The following is a 22,300-nucleotide window of genomic DNA, read 5'->3' as shown; positions in this document are numbered from 1 at the left end:
CTTTCAGTCCTTTTAAGACCCTTAGGTTTCCCCCAGGGATTTCTCAAATGCCAAAACAACATGGTTCACACGCACTACGACAAAGTGTGAATCAGGCGACATATCTCTTAAGAAATAACATGTTTATTAACACACCCACAAGACAGCATGAACAAGAATCCCAGAAGAGATAGACAGAAACAGAACGACACCAGAGAAAAAGGAATATATAAATTCTATACTCAACTACAGTAATAACCCACCTCTCTCCTTACCTTGCTTGATGCCTTCCCTGGTTTTACAGGGAGGATACTGACATATTAAACTTCTCTATCTAATCCCCATGTCAACTGTGCTGCCTCTCACTTCACAGTATGTCACTAACGGGTCCCTGGTAAAAAATAAAATAATCCTAGCATACACAAACACACAGACCATGCTCCCTTAACACACCAGCTAATTCGTACCCCCTCCCCCCACTCCGAAGTAAAAAATAATTATGTGTATATACATATATATATATATATATATATATATATATATATATATATATACATATATATATATATATACATATATATATATATATATGTGTATATATATATATATATACATATATATATATATATATATATGTATATATATATATATATATATACATGTATATATATATTCATATATATATATATATATATATATATATATATATATATATATATTGTCGCGGATTCGCGCCCGCCGGCGTGCGAACGGCCACGTAACTCGAATCGCGGCACGTCGCCCACCGGACGGACAATCCAGTCGTGACCCTCTCGGACTAACGCCGGGAACCAGTCACGGGTGGACCTTTCGGTCTCACCGCGATCGAGCCAATCGGCCCCCGCGTGGGATAGGGTTGCTCGCCAAATTCGACCTACCTAAGTACCCACACGGAGGGTAGACCGGGCGATCGCACCTCGCCGCAGGTCGACTTCGGACACGGGCCACTTAAGCGACCCGTTCCGTACTATCGGGATAACCGAGCGGTGTTATTCGTCGACCTCGACGGTTCGATTAATTATCGGGCGTCTTAACCCACGACCAACCCTTTACGTGAAGCAAGATGAGGATTCAATGAAAGAAATGACGAAGCGAAGCGGGAAAACAGTTCAATAATAAGCACATTTATTTCGCGATGAACGGAAAGCACACATGTACAATTCCACCAAAAGCACATGGAAAAGAAGAAGACAAAAAGCAAATGCGACAATGCAGATCTATCCGACTACCAGCACACGGCAACACTTATACAATTTTACTTCACAGACGGCGCCGACAACACATATTCCCAAAGCAAAAGAAAAGAGAACCACCCTCCAGGATGAGGGGGTAGGCGGGCCTGGGGCCGAGACCGTGTCGGGCCTACCCTTCTGATGATGAGACGCGGAGCGGCGGTGGTGCCTCAACTCCGCGGGCCTCGCGGACAGTGTCTGGTAGGGGGTGGGAAGGGGGCCCCCTTTTGTCGCACTATCTCAGCGCGGGGGGAAACAGGAGGGGGTTGCTGATGCTCGGGGAAAGCAGGATTTCACAAAATCGCGGGTCCCGCGACGAGCGTCTCCACCACGACCTCGGTCGCGCCGCCGGCCTTTCTCTCCGCAGTTCCCCGAATCCGACGCGAGCACCCCCTCGTCCGCCTTCGCCGCCGCCGCCTCTCCACAGCTCCGTCCTCTTCACTCCGACTCCGCGAACTCCCAACTGCGAACTGCCCACTGTGAACTGCTTCTCCGCTTCCAACTCAACTCTTCCTCCTGCGAACTGAACTGAACTCGACTGACGAACGCGGCCCCTTATATCCCCCGTGGCCTCGCTCCTTCATCTTTGACCCTCTGCCTCCGACCTTTCACCTCTCTTGCTGGCTCCCCATTGGCCCGAGGAAAAGTGGGCGTGAATGCTTTTTGATCCATGAATTTGCATATAGCGACCACCCTCCAACGCCCTGGAGGCGGGGCCAAATCGCCCCTCGCTCACCGATTGGACGGAACAAAAGTGGGCGTGAGTCGTTTTTGATCCGTTTTTCTTCGGAAAGTCCGCGATGTTTTTGAACACGCTGCACGGTGCGCGCCCTACACGAGTCCAGCATCGGTGCCCACGAGTGGCGCGAGAATCGGTGATGCGATGGTGGCGAGTTGTGACGGTAAAGGTCGTGGCGGTTGTGGTGAAGCGGCGTTGTGGCTGGTGGTTGTTGTTGTGATGGCTGTTGAGACGTGGTTGGTGGTGGTAATAATGGCGGTTGGTCCAAAATAAAGATAGTAAAAGAAAAACGGCTATTCTGAAGAGTCGCAGCCCTCATGAATGACATTTATTCCCTCTAGACAACGGGTTTGGGCCTAACTACACATATACTTACCGAGATATCTCACCTAAGGGACCTGACTGGTGGTTTGCGAATTTGGTAAACCACAACAATATATATATATATATATATATATATATATATATATATATATATATATATATATATATATATATATATATATATATATATATATATATATATATATATATATATATATATATGTTTTTATATAGTACTGTGCACAAGTTTGGGTTATTCCAATGATATTCATACGTTTGGATAAATTCATCAAATTATCAGTGATAACAGTCATATGTGTTTGTAATTGTAAATTGACGGCCTTTATAAAAGCACGTGAAACAAATTGCTGAAGTAAGTGACAAGAACAGTGTCATTTTATTGTATCAGTCAATACTTTGTGTGTCCGGGAGAGATAGAGGAGGGCCAAAGAGGAGAGAGAGAAGGAAGGGGGGAGAGAGGAGTGAGGAGGGGGGAGCAAGCAGGGGTGGGGGAGTTGAGAGCAGGGGTCAGAGGACACCGACTGTATTAAAATGTACTGTTTGAACGTTGGTTGCAGACTGCATTTACGTGTATTAATTACATACTATTGGAATGGACCTTTCGAAGCTTCAGACTGCTGAGACCCCTTCGACCGTTGACCCTTTAAGACCCCCAAAACTCAGAAGACCCAAATGATCGCGAGGACCCAAAAGATCAAAAAGACCCCGATGACCCTAAAGATCCTGAAGACCCTTTAGACCCCTTACACCATTCAGACAGATTAGACTGCTTAGACCCTTGACCATTTTGACCTTTTTGATATTACAAATAACTTTCAAATTAACATAATATCACTGACATTACAAAAATTTTGTACAAAAGAAATGTTTGTATTATGATTGGTGCGAATCATGACAACACAGCAAATCTGTGACGTCAATCTCTGCAAATACATGTGGAGAGGTGAGCCTAGTGAGCCGATCCGTGATCGTATTCACTAATATGCAAATTTTATTGTGGTTTCTTATAATTCGGATTAATGTAAGTGATTCTTCACTTTTGAGAGATGGGGCCAAAACGGAAAAAAGCACGATATCTCAAAAAGTTGTGGACGGCTTCGGATGAAACTTGGTGAACACGCTGGGTGTGTCACAAGGAAGACATGACTCAATTTTGGTGAAGATCCAGATCTGGATCCACACTATTAAAATTTTAAAGTGATTCTTCACCATTGAGAGATAGGGCTCAAAAACGATATACAGTATAGCATGATATTTCAAGAATGTATTGGGCCCGATATGTTCTTGTGGATCAAGCATTACAGGGCAGAGGTATGCACTCCACCGAGTGCCCTTATAGTTATTCACTGTACAAAAATCCACAAACTGTTTCCTTCATATTGTTGCGAATTCGCGCCCGCCGGCGTGCGAACGGCCACGTAACTCGAATCGCGGAACGTTGCCCACCGGACGGACAATTCTGTCGTGACCCTCTCGGACTAACGCCGGGAGCTAGTCACGGGTGGGCCTTTCGGCCTCACCACGATCGTGCCAATCGGCCCCTCGCGTGGGATAGGGTTGTTCGCCAAATTTGACCTACCTAAGTACCCACGCGGAGGGTAGACCGGGCGATCGCACCTCGCCGCAGGTCGACTCCGGACACGGGCCACTTAAGCGACCCGTTCCGTACTATCGGGATAACCGAGCGGTGTTATCGTCGGCCTCGACGGTTCCGATTAATTATCGGGCGTATTAAGCCCACTACCAACCCTTTACGTGAAGCAAGATGGAGATTCAATTAAAGAAAACACGAAGCGAAATGGGAAAAACAGTTCAACATGAGGCACATTTATTCCGCGGCACACAGAGAGCACACATATACAATTACAACAATTATGCACCAAAAGCAGATGTTACAAAAGAAACACAACAATGCAGATCTACTACCGACTACGCGAGCACACGGCAACACTTACACAGTTTTACTTTACAGACGGCGCCAACAACACATTTACTCAAAAGCAAAAGAAAAGGGCCACCCTCAACGACAAGGGGGCAGACGGGGCCTGTGGGATCCTACCCGTGTCTTGTGATGAGCCGCAAATGTGGCGGCGGTGCCCCGACTCCGCGCTCCTTCGCGGGTTTCGTTGGCACTGCTTGGAGTGGGGTGGGAACGCGGCCCCCTTTTCGCACTATCTCAGCGCGGGGGGGGGGGGAGGAGGGGATTGTTGATGCTCTGGGGAAAGAGGATAGCTGGCTTGCTTGGGTCCCGCGACGAGCGACTCCACTGCGACCTCGTCGCCGACCGCCGTCTTCCTTGCCTCAGACCCGAGCTATCCGGTCCCCTCCGCAATTCTCCTCAGCCGACTGCAGCAAATCACCTCGACCGCGCTCCAGGCTTCCTCTCTCTGCAGCTCCCCGACAGACTCCGAACCCCGACAGACTGCCACTCTCCAGACCCGATTCTCCTCAGCCGACTGCCTCCAACCCTTCTCCAACTCAAACTCCACCGAAACTGACTCCAACTCAAACTCCACCGAAACTGACTCCAACTCACTGCCTCCAACCTTCTCTCCAACTCAAAAACTGCTTGACTTGACTGAGCCCGACTCGACCTTCCTGACTCCAACTCACTGCCTCCAACCTTCTCTCCAACTCGAAACTGCCTCCAACTGCTTCCGACCCAAACTGACTAAATTCGCCCCGCGCTCGGCGCTTTATAGTCCGGCAGGAAAACCCATATGCAAATTTCTGGATCAGAACGAGCTCGGGGGTGGAGCCACGCTCACACATTGGACGGAGAAAAAGGGGCGTGAATCTCCCCTGATCCTCGAATTTGCATATATCGATTCTACTCCGACGCGCCTGGAGGCGGGGCCAAACCGTCCCGCGCTTGCTGATTGGACGGATCAGAAGTGGGCGTGTATCATTCCTTATCCGACTTCTCCTCGGAAAGGCCGCTATTTGCACCCGTGGCTCGGCGCGCGTCCCGCACGAGGCCAGGACAGCCTGACGCTCGGCGTTCACAAGTGGTGCGAGAATGGCCGCAGAAGGAGAGGTGAAGGTGGTGGATGGTTTAAAGTGGTGGTCCATGGCCATGGTGACGTTTGGAATGGCGGTGATGCGATGTTTGCGGGAGCGAGTTGTGAAGGTAAAGGTCGTGGCTGTTGGCGTTGTTGTTGTTGTTGTTGTTGTGAAGCGGCGTTGTGGTTGGTGGTTGTTGTGTGATGGCGGTTGAGACGTGGTTGGTTCAAAATAAAGATAGAACAGAAAAACGGCTATCTTAAAGGGTCGTAGCCCGAATGAATCACATTTATTCCCTCTAAACAACGGGTTTGGGCTAACTACACATGTACTTACAGAGATATCTCACCTACGGGACCTGAATGGTGGTTTGCGAATTTCCTCAACCGCAACAATATTTCATTTGTGGCAAGTGGATATTACTAACGCAAGCAAATACAACCTGTTGCTTCGCTGATGGGTATATTGAGGGGAAAGAGGGGAAAGAGGGAGGGGGAGAGAAAGGAGAGAGAGAGAGGGAGGGGGGAGCAAGCAGGGTGAGGGAGGGAGGGGGAGCAAGCAGGGGTGGGGGAGCTAGGAGGGGATGAGGAAGGGGAGGAGGTGCTTGTCAGGCCCTAAGTTAGGTATTTAACACATTGACTGCTGACTCTTGCTCACAGTCAAATGCCCCGGATCATGTGGAACAAGCTTATTGGTTCACGAAAAAATATTTTCACGAAAAAATAAGTGACCACTATATTCGTTATTGGTGTGTGTCTGTCTGTCTCTCTGTCTCTGCCTGTCTGTCCCAAGCATAGCTCCGTGGGTTTTGATCCGATCCTGATAAAATTTCGGTGGGAGGTTTATATCATGATCCAGTTGTGTTTTCCTGAGAATGGGCGTGGTGCGGCCATTATGGGCGGAGCCACGCCCAAAAAACATGTTTTAGGGGGTAGCCGATTTCAATTTGCATCTTCTCCGAGGGGTTTGTCGAATCTGACAGGGGTTTCGGTATTTGGTTAGCCCAATGGCACCTGCATAGCCCCACGGAGCTCGATTTTTCATTTTCGTCCCAAGGTCAAGGACATGAACTCAGAAAATTGCGAATTTTGACATAAAAATCATATGACCGCCCAAACTTTGAGAGCTAGGATGACAATATTTGTATGCATAATCTTGAGGTCATTCCCCACCTAAAGTCTTGAAACCATTTTGCTCTACCTCGAACACCTTGCCCGTGGCGCCCCCTTCAAGTTTGTTTTTACGCTGATTTCATCAAAGTATGGATAATCCGAGGAGTGTGAAATGCCATATAGCCTATATGACATTATATTGTTTCTGGAATGTTCCAGAGGAAGTTTTGCACCAAAGGTCATAATCCTTGACCTTTAAAGTTCAAATTTTTAAAGTTGTGGGAATCAAACCGGGTTTTCGACCTTCTTCGACGAACTAACTCCAATAAACTAAAGCACGTATCCTCTTTCCTTATTTTAATGTCCACAACATTGTTTTGTGACCTTTAAAGGTTATGCAAAGGTCAAATTTTGAAAGTTGTTGAATGAAACCGGGTTTTTGACATTTTGCAGCTAATAACCTGTCACTCGTACCACACCATGTTGATCATTTTTATAACTTGGTCAAAAATTATCACATTGTCTCATCCTTGACTTCTGAAACAATCTTCATCGTCAAATACCGCTCATGAACCATCGCCGTTTCCATACTTGTTACAATTATAATCATTTATATTCACGTTGTAACCATGTCGTCTATAGTTGTAATTGAGCTCAAGTGACTTTTTTTTCCGATATCATATTTGCACACTTCAGTGATTTTTCAACATCACATATAATGGTACAACACAAATTTGATCGTGATTATTACATCCATTTATGTTCAATAAACTGTCAGCAGATCATTTGTTGCATTTTCTGGCATGCCAGTATTTTCTGATTACAATACAATGGCGAAATATTTTCGATGAGTACACTTGTAATGGCAGAATCTGGTACACCCAGCACTACAAGTACACTCGTAAGTGGCAGTCGCATGAAGAAATATCCGATTGTTCATTGTTTCATCGGCACGTATTCTGTAGTGGGTTTAGGGGTCTATTTGTTCCTATTTAAGTGTTTGTTCCCATGGTTGCTTCTTATTGGTTGCCTTATAAACAATACAGACGTTTTATTCAGTTTGCCTGAAAAAAAATACCATATTTTCATGTTGCATACTGGAAGATTGATCACTGAAACATTTAGAAAACACAACACACTTCATGCACAGCAACTGACGGACTAACTACCCACAATTGTCTTGATTTTAGGAATGACACGACGATCTTATGTAGAAGCAGTTCTTAATGCCATAAGAAGCCCAGAAATCTCTGCCCTGGATATCACAGTAAGGTATGACTGTTGTGTGCTCCTCTCTGCACGAGGCAAAATGAAGCCGTTGAGTGTATCCGACTTTCAAACTAATGGTGAATCAAATATTTTCCATTGGGGAAATAAAAGTAGGCCAAAGATTACTTACCTCGCTCGTGTCAATTTTCTGTTTCATGCTTGTTCATACATACAGTGGGGAGAACAAGTATTTGATACACTGCCGATTTTTCAGGTTTTCCCACTTACAAAGCACATAGAGGTCTGTAGTTTTCATCATAGGTACACTTCAACTGTGAAAGACGGAATCTTAAACAAAAATCCTGAAAATCACGTTGTATGATTTTAAAATAATTAATTTGCATTTTATTGCGTGAAATGAGTATTTGATACATCAGAAAAACAGAACTTAATATTTGGTACAGAAACCTTTGTTTGCAATTACAGAGATCAGACGTTTCCTGTAGTTCTTAACCAGGTTTGCACAGACTGCAGCAGGGATTTTGGCCCACTCTTCCATACAGATCTTCTCTAGATCCTTCAGGTTTCGGGGCTGTCGCTGGGCAACACAGACTTTCAGCTCCCTCCAAAGATTTTCCATTGGGTTCAGGTCTGGAGACTGGCCAGGCCACTCCAGGACCTTGAGATGCTTCTTACGGAGCCACTCCTTAGTTGCCCTGGCTGTGTGTTTCAGGTCGTTGTCATGCTGGAAGACCCAGCCACGCCCCATCTTCAATGCTCTTGTTGAGGGAAGGAGGTTGTTGACCAAGATCTCGCGATACAAGGCTCCATCCATCCTCCCCTCAATACAGTGCAGTCGTCCTGTCCCCTTTGCAGAAAAGCATTCCCAAAGAATGATGTTTCCACCACCATGCTTCACGGTTGGGATGGTGTTCTTGGGGTTGTACTCATCCTTCTTCTTCCTCCAAACACGGTGAGTGGAGTTTAAACCAAAAAGCTCTATTTTGATCTCATCAGACCACATGACCTTCTCCCATTCCTCCTCTGGATCATCCAGATGGTCATTGGCAAACTTCAGACGGGCCTGAACATGCGCTGGCTTGAGCAGAGGGACCTTGCGTGCGCTGCAGGATTTTAATCCATGATGGTGTAGTGCGTTAATTATGGTTTTCTTTGATACTGTGGTCCCAGCTCTCTTCAGGTCATTGACCAGGTCCTGCCGTGTAATTCTGGGCTGATCCCTCACCTCTCATGATCATTAAGGCTCCACAATGTGAGATCGTGCATGGAGCCCCAGACCGAGGGAGATTGACTGTTATCTTGAACTTCTTCCATTTTCTAATAATTGCGCCAACAGTTGTTGCCTTCTCACGAAGCTGCTTGCCTATTGTCCTGTAGCCCATCCCAGCCTTGTGCAAGTCTACAATTTTGTCCCTGATGTCCTTAGACAGCTCTCTGGTCTTGCCCATATTGGTGAGGTTGGAGTCTGATTGATTGAGTGCGGACAGCTGTCTTTTATGCAGATAACAAGTTAAAACAGGTGAAGTTAATACAGGTAATGAGTGGAGAATGGGGGGGCTTCTTAAAGACAAAACTAACAGGTCTGTGAGAGCCGGAATTCTTACTGGTTGGTGGGTGATCAAATACTTATTTCATGCAATAAAAGGCAAATTAATTATTTAAAAATCATACAATGTGATTTTCAAGATTTTTGTTTTAGATTCCGTCTTTCACAGTTGAAGTGTACCTATGATAAAAATTACAGACCTCTACGTGCTTTGTAAGTGGGAAAACCTGCAAAATCGGCAGTGTATCAAATACTTGTTCTCCCCACTGTAACTCAGTATTGTTTAACTTGTTACATTGTTAGCAACTGCAAGTAGTTGCACATACTCTCGATTCCAACAGCTATGAAACTAGGCCTGATTGGAAAAAAAAAAAAAAAAAAAAAAAATCGCCCATGTGCGTGATACACAGGCTGCTGTTGAGCATCGACCGCAAGAATGGTGCCGTGGTTGCCATGGAAACCGTGAAGTTAGCCCAGGAGTACCTTCTGATGAGTGATGAGTGTGTGGTGGGAGTTGATCTTAGTGGAAATCCTAAGGTATCTTGATCTCCTCAGACATGTGACACCACACGAGGACACCTGCAACCATCAAATTTTTTTTCAAGACCTTCCAGTTTGCACAGCTGCCAAAAAAATTAATCAAAATTATGGTTGATGCATTTGGAAGCTTGTGGGTGTCATAGCAGATCGTCTGATTTGTGCTTATTTCATGCACATTTGATGAACAAAAGGTGCAGTAATCTGGTGAAACTTTTCCAAACGTCTAACGTGCTCAGATGTTGTTGTTGTTGTTTTATTCAAGTTTATTGTTCATGTACATGGTCTTCAAAAGGGAAGACCTCTGTGTTCTCCAGTGCATTTGCTTTACCATGCAAAAATGTTTTTGCAAACATTTCCATCTGTTTGATCTGCACGTTGAGGGTTGACCTCAATCCAATTTTTGTGTTGATGACACCATTGAGGTCATGTGGGCTTGGGCAAACGAATTTGAGACATCACTCGCGATATGGAGCAGTTGCTTCATGGTGAAGTTTTTAAAAAGGGGCAGAAATCTGCATGATAAGTGTGGTTAACAAATAGTATCGAAAAATTCATGGTGTCGATAAAATAGGCAAAGTGTGAATAGCTAAAATGTGCATATGATTTTGGCTGGTTCATTTTTTTAGGACAAACAGCGCAACCTTTGGTGGGTTCTATTATCAGTTTGGATTCAGACACAGTCACACTACACTGAACATGCTTCTGCTACTGTCCCAACAATTGATGGGGGCCCTCCATCTCAGACATGACATCAGGGCCATCTCTCTCGACATATCTCGAACAATCGACACAGTCTGACTGCGTGCAAATTTGCTCTCCAAACTCTGCCCGTGGCATCCAAGGCCAACTACACAGATGGATTGTTGACTTCCTCTCCTCTCGTAGCCAACGTGTGGCTTTTAATGGGATCCTTTCATCTCCTCTCCCTGTCAAGGCTGGAGTGCCCCAAGGTAGTGTTATGGGACCAGTCCTATTCCTGATCTTCATCAATGATCTCTTTGACTCAATAAAAGAAATCCCCTTTTATCTATTTGCTGACGACTCCATCCTGTGCCATGACATCCCTCATACTTCAGAGAGGCAGGCTGCAGTCTTTTTGCTCTCTGCAGACCTTGGTCGAATCATAAGCTGCTCAAGCACGAAGAAAATCTCTTTCTATCTTGATCAATCTCACACTCTCGCTCTGTGTCTCTGAAAGAAAGGCCTGACAAACCCTCCAATCTACTTCCTTAACAATTGTCTTGAAGAACTTGTCACTCAAACATTGGGGCCTATTGCCCATGGTTTTTCATCCTCTAACCACATATTGGCCTTCAAACATATTCGCCAAAGTTGGCCTCCAAAGCTCGTCGTTAACTGGGCATCCTCCATTGTGCAGTCTTTCCTTGGCACATATCAACTTTTATCTACTGACAAGGCCTTTATCCACAGATTGATGGAGTACTGCTCTCCCCTCTGGGCTGACACCCCCGCCTCACACTTTGCTCAGTTTGACGTCCTGGAAACCAAGGCCTTCAAAATCATCGGAATTTCCCAAGATGAAGCTGTCTCTGGACTTATCACTTTTACATTGCAGACAGGTCAGTGGTCTCTGTCTTCTCCAACTCCCTTTCTGGTCTTCGTGCTGTCTCCCTCCACCCCAAGGTTTCTGCAGGGCGCATGTTGTCTGCTCGTAACCCCGTTCTGCTGAAACTCCCACAATCCAGAATCACTGCTCACCTCCACTCATTCGTTCCTCTTTTCGCACCTGTGGAACCAATTTCCTCAGTCTCTGCAATGTCATTATTTGCTCCAGGGCTTCAAGACAGGTGTTCAGTTCACCACCATCTTAGATCACCCCCACCCCCCATCTACATCCATGATATATTCTACACCCTTTACCCCCCCTCCCCCCCTCCCTGTATTGCTTTTTACCTCCACTATCGAAGATGGGCAGAGGTTGTGGGGGAGGGGGGGGTTAATACATGGTCAAGGCTTGTGAAAGAACTCGGACTCAGAACAGATCAGGCAGGACGCAACATAACAAAGGGAACAGCAGGAGAAAGGGAGAAGGCCAATGACAGGGCGGAGGGAGAAATAAGATGGAGGCATGTAATGGGTGTAGAAAATATCATGGTTTTGGATGGGGAATTAATTCAGATAGTGGTGAACAGCTGTCTTGAAGACCTGGAGGGAAGAATGAGATTGAAGTGTGTGGAAGGTGGTCCAAGGCAGGAAAAAAAAAGAGGAATAAATGAGCAGAGGTGAGCAGTGGTTCTGGATTTTGGCAGTTTCACGAGGAGGGAGTTGCTGGTGGACCGCATGCGTCCTGCAGATACCTGGGGACAACAAAGTGCAGAGAGTGCAAGACCAGAAATGAGGAGGAAGAAAACAGTGAGACCACCGACCTTTCACCGACGATGAAGTGATAGGCCCATAGACTCAGCTTCATCACGAGAGAATTCCATGATTTTGAAAGCCTTGGTTTCCAAGGTGTCAAGCTGAGAAAGATGTGAAGCAGGGGGGAGCCAGTCCAGAGGGGAAGGCAGTACTTCATAAAGCTGCGAATGAAAGCCTTGTTGGTGGATCGGAACTCAGGTGTGCCACGGAAGGCCTTTGCACTATGGAGGATGCCCAGTCGGCATCTGCCTTTGAAATGTGGCTTGCCCAAGAGAGATCATGGCTGAGAGTGAGACCCAAGAGATTGAGTGACTGAACCTCTTCAAGAGGGTTGTTGAGAAAGTATATGGGAGGGTTTGTGGCACAGTCAAAGAGAGAGAAAGAGATTTCTCAGGATTGGGAGATATATTCCAAGTGTTTGACCAGTTCGTGATTTTGTCAAGGTCTGAGGAGAGTGAAGAGGCTGCTGCCTGTCTGTCAGAAGGATGAGAGATGTCACTAGAGAGAGTCGAGTCAACAATATCTAGCATGATATTTCAAAAAGTTATGGACAGATTATGACAAAACTTGGTGGATGAGTTAGGTAAATGACAAGAACAAGCCAATTCAATTCGATTTTGGTTCCTTGGTTCAGGTCTGGATACAGATCCAGCCAAGCAGTGGGATACAAAATGTAAACGGTTTAGCCTGGCGGAGGTATGTGCTCTCCTGAGTGCCGTCCTAGTTTTGTTCTGTTATATCCTGATCCGTCATGTGTTCTCGCTCCTCCACGAGCCTCGACTATACAAAAAAAAAACCTCCACTCCTGGCTTTGTGAAAATAAGTTGCTTCTCATCAAATTAAGAGAGAGTAAGGGCAGGAGCATAACTCATTGCAGTTATGTAGTGAGAGGGAAAGAGGGAGAACGAAACCCTCTTTCTCTATTTGGCACATCTTTTGCACATTACTGCTGTCATCCAACCTGAACACAAACGGAGTTATCCTTTATGATCCACAAGCTTCCAAATGCCTTTGGATGGTTTTGTGCTTCATGTGAATTGGGCTTTATCACAGTCCATGTCCTAACTCAGGCGGGGCATGCATTTCACGAAATAGGTTGGACATTGGAGAGAATTTTACCCTGCACTCCAAGTTGCACGCAGCACTGGATTAAAGCTCTCATTGCATCTGGCTGAGGTAAGTACCTGCTGAAGGTGAAGTAGCGTAAGATAATGGTACTCGTGTGCTGTTTTTTGCTCAAATTTACAAACCAACATCATTTGCAATTGTATTGTGAATTTGCATTTATTGAAATGTGTGTTTGAATTTAAAAGATTAATTGGAACATGTGCACGCAGATTCCTGGCCAAGAGGAAGAGACACAAGCTTTGCTACAGTTGCAACCTCATCGTATAGGCCATGGGACTTTCTTGAAAACCACAAGGGATGACACATCTGAGCTTGTGGAACATGTCAGGAACCTCAACATCCCTCTTGGTGAGTATTTTATTTTTTGAGAGGGGGAGTTTTGGGCCTTTAATTTACTAATATTGACTCGTTAAAAGTGCTTGAGAAAAAAACAAAGCATTGTAATCCCTGTTGTTTATTGAAAATATTTAGTTTAAGGGATGCACCAGATTGGAGATGATGAATATAACCTGAAATGTGCTTTACATAAGATCACTTAAGTAAACTGTTATACAATAATATTTTTGGTCGATTCATTATTTGTGCTGGAGATTGATGTTGAAAGGACCACCGAATGTTGAGATGTTATGTAGAACTGCCATTTTGTGAACAGACACATATTATTTTCCTCCTTTTTCATGTCATCATTGAATATTGAGACATGCATTCACCTCACTCTTCCAGAATACGTTATAGGGGAAACATCACCCACTTCCTCCCTTTCTTTGCAATTATGACAGCCAGCCAAGTGATAACGTGGATGGGAAAGGGTTACTTTTATCATTTCTTCTTCTGAACCAGAGCTTTATTAGCTCGCCTGTTCGAAGAACAGAGAGCTATTGCGATACCCCCGGCGTGAGCGTGAGCATGAAAAATGTTAAAGTTTTTGGTGCAAGTTATTTCCTTTCTAATGTTTTTATCTACCACACTATTTTTTACTGATTACAAATACATATATTGCTTTAAAATGATTTGGATCAGACTTCACTGCAATGCTTTATAAAAAAATATTATTAGACTCGTCTTTTAAAAACGATAAATGTATAAAACAGGCGAGCAATGGGTGGCTTTGACACCAACTCTCTGGTTTTGTATTGGATTAATTGAACCATAATTTATTCCATGATGTAAATGTATAGAGATGTTCGACAACAAAACCTGGAGTTCCCCTTCAAACCGAGATACATTTTTGTTGTGCATGTATTCATAATGTGCAAACAAGAGATAAGCTAACGGTTTTGTTTTTACTTCTGTGCCAAGGGATTAGTTGAAAAAAATAATAATAAATGTTTTACAGAACTGTGTCTGACATCAAATGTGAATAGTCAGACTGTGAATACCTATGCTGAACATCATTTCAAGTTCTGGTTTGACCAAGACCACCCTTGTACATTCTGCGTAAGTGCAAGAAAAGTTTAAATATAATCCATTAATTGGTCCATGTCAATGCAACTCGGGGCGGCATGAACAAAGAGTGTTGTTTCTCCACCACAGACCGATGATAAAGGCGTTTTCAACACGAAACTCTCGGAGGAGTACGAAATAGCAGCGATGACGTTTGGACTTTCTCTGAAGCAGTTGTGGGACATTTCGTACAACAGCATTGATTTTGCATTTGCACAGCAGGATGTAAAGGACAAACTCAGGTTGAACTGGGATGAGCACAAACACCTTATTTTGGGGAAATAAATGAATGCATCATACCTTTAATTGATAGCTTGGTGTTGGCTTAGCAGCTAGGGTGACTGGCTGAAGATCTGAGGGTGCTGAGTTAACACCAGCTGGGGTTGACTCAGCCTGTCATCCTTCCGCGGTCAGTGAAATGAGTACCAGTGTACTGGTAGGGCACAGCATCAGCGGCACAGCCACGCTTCCAAGAAATGATAGCTACCTGGCAGCCAAGCTACCATACGCAAGAAGAGAGAAGCTTTAATTGATAATGATACTTTTCTTAAGAAAATGAAGATTTGTAGTCGGTGTCGAGTGCATTATGAAATATTTTTAACTTCCTGGAATTACCATTTGTATTAAAGATGTTGAAGTACCGATGTATCAGTGTATGGAACTAAGATTAACTCATGTCTAATCACACCATGACCCTGAATGATAGAAAATAAAGTATCAAAAAATGAAATCACCAATAAAGTTAAACTGAAGGAAGTATCAGCACGTGTACTGCATAATGTATAAAGTGTGCTGGAGGGGTAATCCATGTAAAGTGGAGTAATTGACTCCATAGGGTAGGTAGACTCACGTGACCATCTCCAATTTTTTTTTTTTGTGGTACTTGGACACCCATCATGGAAAACCCCAAAGCTTTAGCACCTGACTCATATTTTATAAACTATGGCTGCAGTGGTGGGAGTGAGTACTCCAAGGCCAACAAGAATATAAGAAGTCACGGAGGACACAACTTCAACCAGAGTTGGTGTCAAAGCCACCCAATGCTCGCCTGTTTATACATTTATCGTTTTTAAAAGACTCGTCTAATAATCAATATTTTTTATAAAGCATTGCAGTGAAGTCTGATCCAGATAATTTTAAAGCAATACAGTGCTCCCTCGCTATATCGCGGCTTCACTACATCGCGGGTTTTCAATGAAGAGGCGCCTCCAGTAGAAGAGATTTAATGCTCTTTTTGGCTGTGAAGTACTACATTCATCTCATCATCATCTTCATAGTCATCAGTACTGCACAGCTATCATCATCATCGTCATATCTTCATAGGTCAGTACCCACAATAGGTTTTTTATATTTTATAGTACAATATAGTATTTTAAAAATTATTTTTGGTCTTAGGCTTTGCAGCCCCATGAAGTCGCATTTCCATTGAAAATTTAATTTTTTTTAAATAATTGATTAAATGTGTGTGGGGAAGGTTAATAAGAGTGTGTGGATGCTGTTTAATGGTTTAAAATGTTTAAATATATTTAAATAATTAAATTAATATGTGGTTTCTACTTCGCGGATTTTCACCTATCGCGGGTGGGTCTGGAACGCATTAACCGCGATAGGTGAGGGAGCACTGTATATGTATATTGTAATCAGTAACAAGAGCGCAAGTGAGCACAATATACACCCGAACAAGAAGGTATATACAGAATTGTGCTACTACCCGGAAAACAGCATCCTGGTTGCCATGGCAACCACTTTAGATGACGACCGTATGTTGCAACACACCGTCTCCACAGTCTGTACCAATGTACCAAATATGAAACGTGAAAGTTCAAAACTTTGGGAGTTCGAGTGCAAACAGGAATGGATGGACGACACATAATACGCCCGATATATATATATATATATATATATATATATATATATATATATATATATATATATATGTATATATATATATATATATATATATATATATATATATATATATATATATATATATATATATATCGGGCGTATAAAAAAGTGTGGAAGATAAAAACATTACAAAGGAAAAAATAACTTGCACCAAAAAGTTTAACATTTTCATGCTCACTCACGCTCATGCTGACGCTCACGCCGCGGGTATCGCTTTCGCTCTCTGTTCTTCGAACAGGCGAGCTAAAAAAAGGGACGTGTAGCTTTTGCATTTAAATAAATAATGTAGAAAGGCAAAGCATATATAAACTAGAAGGGCACTTGGTAGAGCGTATACCTCTGCGACATCATGCCTGATCCATGAGAACATATCTGCCCAATACATTTTTGAAATATCATGCTATCCAGTACAATATCATTTTCAGCCCAATCTCTCAATGGTAAAGAATCACTTAAAAATTAAATAATTCTCGTTTCCAGATCCGGATTCGGATCTTCACCAAAATTGAATCAATTCGTCCTTGCGATACACCCAACGTGTCCACCAAGTTTCATCAGAATCTGTCCACAACTTTTTGAGATATCCTGTACACAAACAGACAGACAGAAAGGGCTGAAAACATAACCTCCTTCACCATTGATGTCAGAGGTAATAAATAATTTAAGGTGTTTTGCCAGCATTGGTGATGGTAAAGCATTAGTAAATAATTGTCATGCACTAGTAGTGGAGATGGTAAATTATCTTTCTATAATTCCAGCAATCTGTGTGTGTGTATGTGTGTGTGTGTGCGTGCGTGTGTCTGTGACCGCTGTTTCTCGACAACCACTGGTCCAATCTAATTGAAACTTGCCAGGTATATTGCTGGGGACCCGAGTATGTGCCTTTTCAAGGTTTGATATTAATCGGACAAGTGCTTCCCAAGTTATGGCCATTTATTTAGCAAAGCAATGACAGAACACGTTGCTGCGTAGGTGTGGCCGATGCGCCATTTAGTTACCAATGACAGGACACGTTGCTGCGTAGGCGTGGCCATTAGGGAAGAGATCCTCAGCCGCGTTCCCCATTACGGGTTACAACGTACGGACTTCCGGATAGTGATGACTTACTGTATTCCAATAATTTCTCGATTTCTTATGCGCATTTATAGATAAACACAATGCCCCAATCCAGTCGTCGTTTACGAGAGCGAAGGAACGGCCTGTGTGGTTGTTGTTTCTGGCACGCGGTTTGAAAGTTTTTTTTATTATTCATTTTTTGCACGTACGGCCACGCACGTACGTACGGGCACGTACTAGTAGAAATAAATAAAGCTTCCCAACAGCAGGTATAACATTTTAAAATTGCCAAAGTTATGAAATAAAATCATGTCCCATGATTTTTGGATTCAACTTTCAACATTTCTCATTCTCCTATGGGGATAAAATAATGCTAATTTAACATATGGACATCTCTCTGGCTGTTATCAGAGAACCACCTCACCGCCGTCGAGTCTGGCATTTCACTCAAGCCGACTGGCAGGGTCTCCGAGCAGCCATCAAACTTACAGACTGGTCTCCTACCACTACTTTCTCAAACATCAACTCATCCTGGGAATTCTTTCAAAGAAACTTGCTCTCCCTCATGCACAGGTTTATCCCCTCTCGTGTTCAGTTGTCTTACCCTTCCTCCCGCCCTTGGTTTACTGAAGCTTGTGGCGAGGCAGTTGTCCTGAAACAACTTGCCTTTGCCTCATGGAAAGCAAACCCAACTGAGGGCAATCTCAGTTCTTTCCACAAAGCTCGGAACAAGTGTGTATCTACCCTCAGGAGAGCCAGAAAACAACATCTTTCTCATCTCAAGTCTGAACTCTCAAACCTCTCTCCCTCCTCAAAATCCTGGTGGCGTTTAATCAAATCTGTTTCTGGTGTATGTTCCCCCTCCATCCCCTCCCTTACCTCAAATGGCCGCACTGCTGATTCCACACGTGATAAAGCTGAATGTCTAAACTCGGTGTTTGCAGCTAAATCTTGTGTCCTAAACCCATCACTATCTCTACCCACTTTACCCAGTCGCACCCAACTGTCCCTGGACTCTGTATCCTTTTCTCCTGACAAGGTGGAGAGCTTGCTTTCAAACCTCGAGTCAGATTCTGCAACCGGTCCAGACGGCATCAGCCCACGTGTCCTCAAAGCCTGCTCTTCTGCTCTTGCTCACCCACTCTCTGTTCTATTCACCCTCTCATTTGCCCAAGGTCATCTGCCATCTGCTTGGAAATCTGCTAACATCACTGCCCTGCATAAAAAGGTGCAAAAACAGATCCCTGTAACTACAGACCAATCAGCCTTCTCCAAATCATCAGCAAGGTTATGGAATCCATCATCGCCTCAGATATGAAATCCTTCCTCTTCTCCAATGGCTTGATTTCCAATCATCAATTTGGTTTCAGACCAGGTCACTCTACCCTGGATATGCTGCTTCTGCTCTCCCATCAATGGATGGAGGTCCTCAATGCCAGACAGGAAATCCGAGCCGTATCCCTGGACATATCACGTGCTTTTGACACAGTCTGGCACCCTGCCCTACTCACCAAACTCTCTTCCCATGGTATTCAAGGCCATCTCCACTCATGGCTCGCAGACTTCCTCTCCTGACGCAGTCAACGTGTGGCCCTAAATGGAGTTCTTTCATCCCCTCTTCCTGTGCAGGCTGGAGTTCCTCAAGGTAGCGTTCTGGACCCTGTTCTTTTTCTGGTTTTCATCAATGATCTCTCGGACTCTCTGGAAAATCCTCTATTTCTCTTTGCCGATGACTCCACCCTCTGCCGTACCATCTGTCATCCCTCAGACCGGCAAGCAGCAGCTTCTTCACTCACTGCAGATCTGGATAAAAATCACAAACTGGTCCAACACGTGGAACATGTCTTTCAATCCAGACAAATCTCACACTCACTATGTCTCTTCGAAAGGACAGTTTACAAAACCCCCCCATCCACTTTCTCAACAATCCTCTGGAAGAAGTCTTTTCTTTCAAGCTTCTGGGTCTCACTATCTGCCATGACCTTTCCTGGGAAAGTCACATTTCCAACCTCGCCTCAAAAGCCAGTCGCCGACTGGGAATCCTCCGTCGTGCTAAGTCCTTCCTCGGCCCTCTTGAGCTCCTGACCACTTACAAAGCTTTTGTCCGTAGCCTGATGGAGTACTGCTCTCCCCTCTGGGCTGGTGCTCCTGCCTCCCACCTTTCTCGGCTTCACACTGTCGAAACCAGGGCATTTAAGATCATCGGCATCTCCCGCAATGAAGCTGAGTCTTTGGGCCTCTCACTCAATCACCGCAGGTTGGTCGGTGGTCTTTCTGTCTTCTACCGACTCCTCTCCAGCCTTGCCCCCCTGCTCTCTCTGCGATTTGTCCCCACCACATTTCCACAGGGCGCTCAAGGTCCGCCAACAACCCCCTTCTGGTAAAACTACCAAAATCACGAATCACTGCTCATCTTCACTCTTTCATTCCTCTTTTTCCCGCCTTTGGAATAAACTTCCTCGCTCTATTCTTTCCCATTCTTCCCTCCAGGCTTTCAAAACAGCTGTTCACCACCACCTCTTATCTTCCCCCATCCAAATCCTCGATCTTTTCTACCCCCAATAATCCACCCAAGCCCACTTCCTTCATTTCTCCTGCTTTCCTTCCTGAAAGTCCCTGAAATGTCCATCTTCTCTTCGCCATGTTCCCCGTCCCATCCCCATCCCTCTCCCTTCCACAGTTCACCTAATGTGTCTGTTCCCCACTGTTTGTCCCTTCCACTCCCGCCCCTCTTGTCTCATGCCTGCTTGCTGTGAGTTGTGTGTTAGCTCTCATACGAGCCTCGACCAAGGTATACAAAAAAAAAAAAAAAAAATGAATATTTTGCAATTAGAGACTCTAAGATGTTGCCATTTTTATTTGGTAATTGCTTCACATGAAGCGTCTACTCATGAATATACGTGTAGCTTTTTCATTTAAATAGTAAATGTCCGAGTGAAGGAGAAAAAGTAAATTATCCAAGCATTTAAGCTCTTTTATTGGTAAAGTCACATATGTACATTGCACATCTCCTAATAACTTGATAATTGGTGAATGACAAACATGATAACAACACTGAAGTCGTTTAAATCTAAAACGAATGAGACAAGACACTGTTCAAGCAGTTCTGGAGAGCTGTTATCCATAATCACACAGAGCTGACCACTCCTGTATCAGTACGAGGTTTGTTAAGCAAGAAGTTGATGAGCAATGCAAATGTTTTCTCATCAAGATCCACAATCTGATCACCCTCTGCAACTTTGTACAATGGCATGCTCTCGGTTCCCCAGCACAAGTTACGGCGAGGATTGTCTATGTCGCTCTCCACATCCAGTGCCAGTGTGTTCAACTGGTAGCAGAAGAATGAAAACATGTTTCCGTCAGTAATAATGGCTTGCGATGTGAATGGTCTATCAACATCAACATCAGCCCAGAATCCTGCAGAAAAGGAAGGAGAACACTTAATTGAGCTCAACAATCTTCATAATTCCCTTTGACCATGGAAGACATGCAATGTTAGGAAATGTAAAAGGTACACTTATGAGCAAGCACCAAAAGGTGGGCTTGGACATGCAATGATAAAGACAAACAAATATCTTGATGGACTTTTCATTGAAGATTTCTTGGATTGCATTTGGTGAAGAAGCAGCGAGTACAATGGGAAAGTCACTAACAGTCATTCGGAAAAGGCTTTCAAAAGGGAAAACCTGCAGTGAAATTGTTCACCAAATATATAAATATATATATATATATATATATATATATATATACAGCTCTGGAAAAAATTAAGAGACCACTGCAAAATTATCAGTTTTTCTGGTTTTACTATTTATAGGTATGTGTTTGAGTAAAATGAACATTTTTGTTTTATTCTATAAACTACTGACAACATTTCTCCCAAATTCCGAATAAAAATATTGTCATTTAGAGCATTTATTTGCAGAAAATGACAACTGGTCAAAATAACAACAAAGATTCAGTGTTTTCAGACCTCAAATAATACAAACAAAACAAGTTCATATTCATTTTTAAACAACACAATACTAATGTTTTAACTTAGGAAGAGTTCAGATATCAATATTTTGTGAAATAACCCTGATTTTCATTCACAGCTTTCATGCATCTTGACATGCTCTCCACCAGTCTTTCACATTGCTGTTGGGTGACTTTATGCCACTCCTGGCGCAAAAAAAAAAAAAAAAAAAAATTCAAGCAGCTCGGCTTTGTTTGATGGCTTGTGACCATCCATCTTCCTCTTGATCACATTCCAGAGGTTTTCAATGGGGTTCAGGTCTGGAGATTGGGCTGGCCATGACAGGGTCTTGATCTGATGGTCCTCCATCCACACCTTGATTGACCTGGCTGTGTGGCATGGAGCATTGTCCTGCTGGAAAAACCAATCCTCAGAGTTGGGGAACAATGTCAGAGCAGAAGGAAGCAAGTGTTCTTCCAGGCCAACCTTGTACGTGGCTTGATTCATGAGTCCTTCACAAAGACAAATCTGCCCGATTCCAGCCTTGCTGAAGCACCCCCAGATCATCACCGATCCTCCACCAAATTTCACAGTGAGTGCGAGACACTGTGGCTTGGAGGGCTCTCCAGGTCTCCGTCTAACCATTAGACGACCAGGTGTTGGGCAAAG

The 22,300-nt window shown here is 44.0% G+C and overlaps 2 protein-coding genes across 3 annotated transcripts in view; one reads left to right on the top strand and one right to left on the bottom strand.

The window, feature by feature from the left end:
• Positions 1-15,474, top strand: part of MAPDA (N6-Methyl-AMP deaminase) — a 31,443-nt gene extending 15,969 nt beyond the window's left edge. For both annotated transcript variants that reach the window (XM_085850093.1, XM_085850092.1), the window contains exons 5-10: positions 7,640-7,721; positions 9,636-9,762; positions 13,240-13,320; positions 13,482-13,620; positions 14,609-14,709; positions 14,806-15,474. In XM_085850093.1, coding sequence (XP_085706219.1) covers positions 7,640-7,721; positions 9,636-9,762; positions 13,240-13,320; positions 13,482-13,620; positions 14,609-14,709; positions 14,806-15,000 — 725 coding nt within the window. In that variant the 3' untranslated portion in view covers positions 15,001-15,474. The remainder of the gene's footprint in view (positions 1-7,639; positions 7,722-9,635; positions 9,763-13,239; positions 13,321-13,481; positions 13,621-14,608; positions 14,710-14,805) is intronic.
• Positions 15,475-20,521: 5,047 nt separating this feature from the next.
• Positions 20,522-22,300, bottom strand: part of MRPS30 (mitochondrial ribosomal protein S30) — a 54,302-nt gene continuing 52,523 nt past the window's right edge. Inside the window, exon 5 of the mRNA XM_085850083.1 lies at positions 20,522-21,096. Within this exon, the coding sequence (XP_085706209.1) occupies positions 20,807-21,096 (290 nt within the window). The 3' untranslated portion in view covers positions 20,522-20,806. The remainder of the gene's footprint in view (positions 21,097-22,300) is intronic.

This window comes from Eptatretus burgeri, chromosome 12, assembly GCF_056783735.1.
Source record: "Eptatretus burgeri isolate ZD-2024b chromosome 12, Ebu_testis_v1, whole genome shotgun sequence".
Classification (NCBI taxonomy): Eukaryota; Metazoa; Chordata; class Myxini; order Myxiniformes; family Myxinidae; genus Eptatretus; species Eptatretus burgeri.
This window is presented reverse-complemented; position numbering and strand designations above follow the sequence as displayed.